Genomic DNA, 9,390 nt, shown 5'->3' with positions numbered 1-9,390 from the left:
AGGACAACTGCAGCGAATTAAGTCGAACAATGCTATAGGGAAGTGATGACAAGCCCATAAAAGACAAGTAACCTTCAGGGAATGAAAATTAACGAGCTTTATCAAGATAATAATAATAACACGATGTCGTTGTTTGCACCCAATTCCGGCAAATAATACATTCAGTCTAGCATAGCTTTTGTTACAATGAACCAATAAAACGGCAAATTATACGGCATGACAAGGGCCTTGAAGGTTGAACCTTACATCAAGCTGAATAATAGCCTGGAGAGTACAATCTCTCTAGGTGGCGGTTGGCAGCAATTCAACAGGATTCTATGGTAGAGAAGGGGAGTGTGATACATAATCATGAGATAGGTGCTCGTCTACATTTTTGCCATGTCGGGTCACTGAGATCGGAACTCGAGTCTCAGAAGATAACCGAAGGAAATTTTCCTTTTAACTATCACCAATTACAAGCTACGATGGTAACTTCAGCACAATTTATCATTTCTTCTTCAATGCCTTGTTCTCACCCACAGGTAACAGTTTGGAGAAGCGTGGCACATTATCATGAGATCCATTACCAGTCAGCAAACAGCAAATGAAACATATGATGATCAGATTACTTTTCTTCATCCTCAGAATCTGATTTTGCAAAAACTGGTTGAGGCTGGGTTTCTGAATACGCTGGAGCAATGTACTTGGGATCTTTAGCTGCAACATCAGCATACTTCAATATAGCTTCTCTTGGGTCTTCCTCCATCCATGTCTCCTTGATCATTCCTCCTTGCTGCAATGGAGAACCCAACAGGTGTAAGACCACATGCTTATTTTATAACAGGAAAATTTTAAGAATAAAAGCAGAAAGCAAAAGAAAGTTATAAGAGTGCGAACATCACCTTAAGTAGATACTGAGTCAACAAGCTTCCTTTACTTGCTCCGACTCTTCCACCATAACCTGGTCCTGTTATTGGAAGTTCAGGCTTATGGGACTTGATAGGATCCTTCAATATCTTCTCTCGCTGACGCTTGCGGCTTGGTTGATCTCTAAATAAGGGTAGTGCATGGGGGTTATGAATAACAGGTTGTGCCTCAAAATCATCCACAGATTTTTTCCGAGGTGCTCGTGCAACACAGACAAGAGCTCCCCTCTCACTGAGTGTTGGATCATATAATATGTGAGTTCCACCTTGGCTTTTATCTCCAGATGTTGCAAATATCTTTAAGCAAATAAAACAAGAGCTTAGTCTAGTTCTTACTCCACAATTTTTAAATGCATGCTTGTTCCAGAATTAAATAATAATAATAAAGTCAAACAGCTGATCCTTCTAATACATGCCGTTTTGGAAACAGAAGCATGGCATAGGGTCTAACCTGATTTAGTTTTGGGTGCCACATGCACTGCACAACACTGCAAGTTGGAGAAATTCCCACCCTGGAAACAAGATCAAGTTTTTCCAGATCATAAAAGCACAACAAACCTCCTGTTGTGCTCTCCCTTTCAACAGACGTTCCAGTCAAGAAGAGCTTCTCATCAGGGCTAAATGCTATATTTGTTTGAGCATAGTTATTTGGAAGATCCTCAAAAGCCCTCAGAGTATCTTTCGTTTTTCGCAAATCCCAAACCTAACATACATAAAAATTTGCATGATATCCACTATCCAGAATCAACATCCATTCATTGATGAAAATAAAATGATATATGTGATGCACTACAAAAAGATTCAAATTCCATTTAGGAGTTAACATTGATTTAATTTTAATTGTAAATTAGGAAGCTTAATATTTAATAAATGTATTAGGGTTCTTAATCCTAATGCAATTAGGGTTGCGAAAACTCTATAAAGAGGTGTAGATTTTTTTTATTATTATTGAGTAGATTTTGTTATTGTGATATTATTGACAATTAAGTAAATTTTTTAAAATTATTCCCTAGAGAATTTATGTGTGATTTTGTTGAAAATTAGAATGATAGGAAAAAAAAGAGAGAGAGAAAAAAATAACAAGAGAAGGATTTATGTGATTCAGCTATTGAAAACTAAAGTCCAAAAACACAAAGCCTCAGAGGATTACATTTCTCAAGAATTTTGGGAGAAATTTTTAATTTTATTTCAATTGAATTAATCTTTACAAGGTTTGATTATTTATATACAAAAAAATCAACCTAAATTAGAAATATTTACAATAAGAATAAAATCCCTATAATTAAGGCTTATAATCAAACCTAATTAAGATTTACAAATTTGAATCCTCCTAATTAGGAACCTTTTATGTTTGTCTAACACTCCCCTAATTAAGAACCTTTTATGTTTATCAACACTCCTCTCAAGTTGGTGCGTAGATATCACCCATGCCCAACTTGCAAACCAAAGTGTGATAGATCTTGTTGCTGAGTCTGAAAGTCGCATGTTCTAATCTCAATACACCATTTATTAACTTCTCTTTAACGAAGTGTCAATCAATCTCTATGTGCTTTGTTCGGTCATGTTGAACCAGATTGTGAGCTATACTGATGGCAGCTTTGTTATCACAGTACAAGTACAAAAGGAGTTTGGCTCTCTTCAACAGTTTTAATTCCTCTAACAATCTCTGCAACCAGAGGAGTTCACAAACACCTTGTGTCATCGCTCTATATTCCGACTCAGCACTTGATCGAGTAACAACACTTTGCTTTTAACTTCTCCAAGTGACAAGATTTCCTCCCATGCAGTAACAACTAATTGACCTCCGATCATGGGATCCAATCCAATCTGCATCTGAATGCATGAATACATATATGCAAAGATGACTATGTTTAGAGAATATGAGATCTTTTCCAAGAGCAGACTTTAAGTATCGAAAATGCGAAAAACAGCTTGCATATAAGACTTACGAGTATCATGCATAAATTGACTGATTAAGCTGACTGCATATGCTATGCTTGGTCGCGTATGCAAAAGATAAATTAGTTTGCCTACCAATCTCTGATATCTGTCAATATCCATTGATTCAGTAATCTTGCTTGTAGCTTGTGATTGCTCTCAATGAGAGTTTAGACTGGTTTGCAATCTAACATACCAATTTCTTCCAAAAGATTCAGAATGTATTTTCTCTAAGAAATAAAGATTCTCTTCTTTGATTTGGCAACCTCGATTCCCAAAAAATATTAAAGTTTTCCTAGATCTTTAATTTCAAACTTCAGAGCCAAAAGCTTTTTCAGCCGAGTCATCTCTACAGTGTCATCCCCTGTACTATGTTACTTTTGGCTCTTTCAACTGAGTCATCTCTTCAGTATCATCTCTTGTCATTACTATGTCACTATGAAAAGAGTAATTTTACCCTTGTGATGTGTGATAAATAAAATATGGTCAGTATTATTCTGTTGATAGCCAAAAAAAACCCATAGCTCTGCTGTATCCATCAAACCAAGCTCTGGATGACTCTTCAACCCATACAAAGCTTTCTTGGCCTGCACACTTTTCCTTATATTTTTTCATCAGCAAATCTAGGAAGAATTTTCATATACACTTCCTCCTCCAAGTTTCCGTGGAAGAATACATTTTTCACATCAAATTGTTGTAGGTCCCAGTCAAATTATCAACACAAGATAGCAATACTCTGATTGAGTTCGTTTTGGCAATATGGCAAATGTCTCCTAGTAATCCATTCTATAGGTTTGAGTGTATCCCTTGGCAACTAGTCTGTTCTTGAATATTTCAATTGATCCATCTGCTTTGTGTTTCATAGTGAACACCCATTTACAGCCAACTGATTTTTTTTCAGGTGGAAGATACACCAACTTTCAGATCTCATTTTTAGCCAAGACTTTCATTTCTTCGATCATTGCTCCCTTCCAATTGCAATCTTTGAAAGCTTCCTTTCAATCTTGTGGGATAGACACAGAAGAAATAACCAAGGCAAAAACTTTATAGGATGAAGACAGAATCATAAGACAAAGTTAGAAATAGAGTGCTTTGTGCAAGACCTAACTCATTTTCTTTGAGTAATTGGTTTATCTAGATCATCAATAAGCTCAAGGTTTAGGAATGGCTCACCAGATGGAGGAGAGGAAGACTTATGACACTAAGTAGGAATCATAAGATATAAAGTTAGAAATAGAGTGCTTTGTGCAAGACCTAACTCATTTTCTTTGAGCAATTGGTTTATCTAGATCAACAATAAGCACAAGGTTTAGGAATGGCTCACCAGATGGAGGAGAAGAAGATTTATGACACTGAGTAGGCTGCACAATGGCTTTTTCTGCTTCTATTGTGTCTCTTCTTGAGTATCTCCTTAAATCTCCCCTATATAGTAGCCTCCTCTAAAGTAAAACGCTCTAGAATTATAGGACTAGGAATCACCTCTTCTCTCTCATTGTTCTCCCCTTGAAGAGGTGATGAAGTAGTACTGAAGTAAAGTTCAATCCCTCTAAACGTAACATCCATACTGACAAAATATTTTCTAAATGGACTAGGAATCACCTCTTCTCTCTCATTGTTCTCCCCTTGAAGAGGTGATGAAGTAATACTGAAGTAAAGTTCAATCTCTCTAAACGTAACATCCATACTGACAAAATATTTTCTAAATGGAGAGTGATAACACTTGCAACCCTTCTGTACGGAAGAATATTCAACAAACACACATTTAAAAGCCCTCTGATCAAGCTTCCCACCTATTCCCACCTATTCTATTATGAACAAAATACGTGCATCCAAACACCTTTGGTAAGAGCACTGACAAATAAAAGATTAACAGAAAAATGAAGAACATGGAAAATAAAGGATAGCTTAATATTGAATGTACAAACAATTAATCCAGTTCCAGTGACAGGAATAAAAGAAACATTGGCTATTCTGACTGTGTCCTTTTATAGATACGAAAGGTAATTAAGGAAGCTTTTAGAGGGACTTGTCACGTGTATTTGCACCAGAATTAATAATCCATGGAGCAGTATAAAAAACACGTACATCACCTCCATTAGTATCTTTTTTATCTAACATTTTAAAGGTAAAAAAGGGATCAGCAACACAAAGAGGCAGGAACGACACCTCGAAAAACCCAAAGGAGAATCCGGTCACGAAACAGGGGCGGTCAGAGGTGCGACATGCCAGAAAGAGGGCTAGAAAGGAGCGCCGACAGCAAAGGACGCCGAAGAAAGGCTCACACGCCGGTGCGTGGAAGGAGACGCAAAAGCTGTGGCGGCGCGTGAGGACGCACATGCTCGAAGCAGGGTCGCATCACCGGGGATCGATCGAAAATCTGATGGGCGGACCTTCAGTACAGGTGGTGTCGAACAACTCCCTTGATATAGTCGCTTAGAAGCTTGACCCATTAGTTAATCCTAACTTTTTGTGACAGATTTGAAATCTATACCAATTAAAGTGGCAAGACTTTGATACCATGAAGAATTTTGGAAAAAGTTTTTAATTTTATTCCAATCGAATTGATCTTCACAAGTTTGAGTATTTATATACAAAAAATCAACCTAAATTAGAAATATTTACAATAAAAATAAAATCTCTATAATTAAACCCTATAATCAAACCTAATTAGGATCCAAAAATCTGAATCCTCCTAATTAGGAACCTTTTTTGTCAACAATTTCATTCACTAATGCCATTTACATAAAATACATAAGAGTCCATATTTTATGATGGAAGATATAAAATTTATATGGCATCCACGAAACACTCTACAAGCAAAAATCAATTATTCATTGACAAATGATTTTACAAATCAATCACATGATTTCCTCATAACCATATCCCCTATTAGTTAGGAGAAGCTCTCATCAATTATAACAAATTTAATTTTAATTGCAAAATTAGGAAGTAGAATACTTCTATTATTATTTTGGAAGTATTTTATTTATTTGTTAGTTTAATTAGGGTTTTATTTGTAGCCTAACTCAATTTAATTAGAATTCTTAATCATAATTTTAAGTACAGTTGCAAAAACTCTATAAATAGGTATAGTTTTTACTGGTTAGTAGCTTGATTATTTATGGTATTATGGACAATTAAATAGTGATTTTTGATTATTTAGTCTTTAGAGATTGTTTTTTCTTTATTTTGAAATTTTGTTTCTCTTGATCTTGTTGTTCTTGTTCTACATCACTATGCTAATGACACTTATTTGATAATTACCTTCAGTGAGCCATCAAAGCTTCTTGAAAGTAGAAATCGTCCATCACTAGAAAATTTAAGCCCAGTAATATCATCAGAATGAGCTTTCTCAAGATGCAAATCTGGCCTGCTTCCCCATCCAGGCTTGAGGTTCCATATCTGCAAAGATACATTAAGCAAAATGTATAAGGAAAACATTGCTTTAAAGCAGGAAGATAAAAAAGGAAAGAGTTCAAAAGCAGGATGAAAATAATATATTAAGAGTCATGACAATTTTCTATCCCAGCTTTTAGTAAATTAACAGTTAAAAAAAAAAGCTATCATGACAATAAAGCACGAAACCTGTATAGAACCATCTCCAATGCCACCAGCAATGCATTTTCCTTCACGATCCCAAGCACATGTTGTAACTGGAATTCTTCCAGGCCTAGCAAGCTTCGGTTTGATGACCTGTACAGATAATGATTAAAATACTTAATCAACAGCCCTCTCTTTTCTAGTTAGATAACATTCCAAAGATATGTCTCACAGCGATGAATCATCCTATATTGTGAACTTCAGAACCAGATGGATAAACCTGCTCCTTTCGTGTTTAAAACCAGCAACCTCCACATTACAATGGTGTGGCCTCAGTGGTGCACTACAGCCCACCCTCAATTAACCATATGTTTGCTTAAAATTTGGAGAACTAAATCAAGCCTGAAGAAAAACACTTAGGAGACAATATAAACTCCTATTTCATTTCATATGGAGTGCCAAGTATAGACTGCTTTATTCATTACTTTCCAACAGTCTGAAATTTTATGAAACCTGTTCATACTGCAGACTGATGTTACCTGAAATGTGGTTCAGTACAATATGCAGAATGGGTAACATAAGAGGTATAGAACTTTTATGTTACACAATCCAGTAAGGCAAGATCACAATTCACAACAGTGGGTCACAACTCATTTTGGAGAGCAGTTCCATGAGGGGACATGGTAACACAGGTTCACTGAAATCTATTAGAGATGCTTTCATTTGGGGGATCTAGGGTTGAATGCATAGACTGAAATTTGCTTCTGGATTCATTCCATTAGAATTCTGTATGCATCGCCAAATCGTCCAGTAACTATCTTGATTAATATGTTAAAGAAGACCAAGGTAACTTCTTTACCATGTAGGTCTCTCTCTCTCTCTCTCTCTCTCTCTCTCTCTCTCTCTCTCTCTCTCTCACACACACACACACACACACACCAGCCAGGCTTATTGAAAAGTTCATTTCTACAACTATTTTTGGATGTACACTTCTCTTTGTAATTGGTGCATAGCATATTTGGTGTATTCTTTCATTATAAAATTACGAGAAAAAAAAAAAAAAAAAAGTGAAATGCATGGCATCACTCCAACAGATCACAGTTTCACAAGGCAGAAGTGAGTGAGTAGAAAAATAAAAACCTGCTTTTGACTTTTGAAATCATTTACATCCCATATACGCAATGATCCATCCTCTGAAGATGTCAAAATAGTCTCTTTAGTTTTAGGATGCCACTCTCCACAAGTCAACCCAGATATGTGGCCTTTGGTATTCTTCAAATCACGAATGTACATGTCCCCTTTTACAAACTCACCTAGTGTAAGTCCATCACGGTCATATATCTGAAAGTGCAAAGGAAGACAACTATGAGTTTATCCATTAACCATTGCAGCTTCCAAGCAAATGATAAAAATATGCTGAACTACCTTAGCTTGAGCAGAACCCGTCACACACAAAAAACGATCTGCAGTTGGGCTCCAGCTTAAATTGCGAACTTGATGACCTTCAAATGGTTCAAGCTGCCTAAATGATTGCAAACGTGAATTCATCCCTTGGAAGTCATACATGCGTACTGTATAGTCGTAACTCCCAGAAAGAACTCTAGACCCAGTGTGATCAACAGCAAGAGCTGAGACAACCTGAAAAACATAACCAAAGAAAATCATCTTTCATCTGATCATTAATAACTAACTTTAAGCCACAAAATCCAAAGCGAGCTAGTCAACATTTTTCCTCCTGATAATAGAATTAAATGCCAAAAAAGCAAACTGAAAAAAATGAAGCAGCAGCCAACATCATCTCATATACTGACCGACCCTAAAAGTAATAGTTACCTTAGAATGGCCCTTGAGCACAATCTCATTACTCATAGGTATTCGATGCCGATTCTCCTCTTCCTCCTCTTCTTCCTCGGAATCCGAATCTCGTGACGGTGGCGGACGTGGCGGTCCAATCATCACAGAATCATCGTCGTCGTCATCACCAGAAGGCCCTACCATAACTTTACCATCTTCATCATCCTCAACCGCATTACTAAAACCTGCTGGCGGGCGAGGGGGTCCAATAATGACATCTTCGTTGTCGTGGGGGCTGGAATTAGGGGGAGAAGGCCCAATTGTAGGGTTAGGGTTAGGGGTTTTGGAGGTGCGAAGAGAGTCGAGCCAGGCCTTGGAGGAGGAAGAGAGAGAAGGGAAAGCATTGGATTTGTCGTCAGAGGCGGTGGAGGGAGGAGTAGGGCGGCGGGTGGCGTTATGGATTTGCTCGAGAGGGGTTTGGGATTTCGATTGTTTGCCGAAAGTGAGAGGGAACTGAGCTCTTGTTCCGTCGTATATCTCTCCTTCATCTTCCATTTCTGTATCCTTCCCTTCTTAATTTTGATTTCTGCACCTTTTTTATCTCGCGTGTCTTCGTAATTAACCTATTAAAACATTTAAATTACAATTAGATTTTTTTAATTAAAATTAAAATTTATTAAATTGCAATTAACAATATTATCAACATTTATGAAAGAAAATATTAGGAACGAATCCACCTTTTACTATTGTTATCTAAATTCTACTAATTACATACTTAAATTTTTATAAAATGACAAAATTAATTTTAATAAAAAGTAAAATTTAGATAGCAATAAACTATAAATGCGAATTATTTTTAATTTTTCTAAAAAATGGTATTCTGCTTAATTGTTTTTAGGGTAATTTACTATATAAATTTTGAAATTTAATAAAATTTATAATTTTATTTCTATATTTTTAATAATAAATAATTTATTTTTTTAATTTTTTATTTTATTAATAAAAAATTATTATGTTAAATTTATTATTAGTAAACCGTAAATTAAAAAAAAAGACGACTCAAATTAAAATAATTAATTTATTAATATTAAAAAAAATTAAAGATGTTTATTCTGATGGTAAACTCTGGGACGTAAGCCAATATTGATTATATTGCAGATCAGAAATTCAATAATTCACTAATAATTCCTCTTAAAACAATGGATAAATACTC

At 35.8% G+C, this 9,390-nt stretch overlaps 1 protein-coding gene across 1 annotated transcript; it reads right to left on the bottom strand.

Annotated features, from left to right (window-relative positions):
- Window positions 1–73: 73 nt before the first annotated feature.
- Window positions 74–8,768, bottom strand: LOC110630172 (WD repeat-containing protein 70). The gene is made up of 8 exons (XM_021777525.1): window positions 8,217–8,768; window positions 7,809–8,021; window positions 7,524–7,724; window positions 6,429–6,536; window positions 6,108–6,245; window positions 1,357–1,608; window positions 882–1,202; window positions 74–772 (listed from the first exon to the last, which is right to left on the bottom strand). Exons 1-8 carry the CDS (start codon window positions 8,730–8,732, stop codon window positions 605–607), a joined length of 1,917 nt encoding a protein of 638 aa, XP_021633217.1. The 5' UTR covers window positions 8,733–8,768; the 3' UTR covers window positions 74–604.
- Between the last annotated feature and the right edge of the window lie 622 nt (window positions 8,769–9,390).

Source organism: Manihot esculenta, chromosome 13 (assembly GCF_001659605.2).
Source record: "Manihot esculenta cultivar AM560-2 chromosome 13, M.esculenta_v8, whole genome shotgun sequence".
NCBI classification, from domain to species: Eukaryota; Viridiplantae; Streptophyta; class Magnoliopsida; order Malpighiales; family Euphorbiaceae; genus Manihot; species Manihot esculenta.
The sequence above is the reverse complement of the archived record's forward strand: the minus strand, read 5'-3'. Positions and strand labels throughout refer to the sequence as shown.

Coding starts and splice junctions, on each gene's coding strand:
- LOC110630172 (XM_021777525.1), bottom strand. CDS start 8,732: ATGGAAGATGAAGGAGAGATATACGACGGAACAAGAGCTCAGTTCCCT. Junction 7,725..7,808: donor CGGGTTCTGCTCAAGCTAAG/GTAGTTCAGCAT, acceptor TTGCACTTTCAG/ATATATGACCGTGATGGACT. Junction 1,203..1,356: donor GGCACCCAAAACTAAATCAG/GTTAGACCCTAT, acceptor ATTTGCTTAAAG/ATATTTGCAACATCTGGAGA.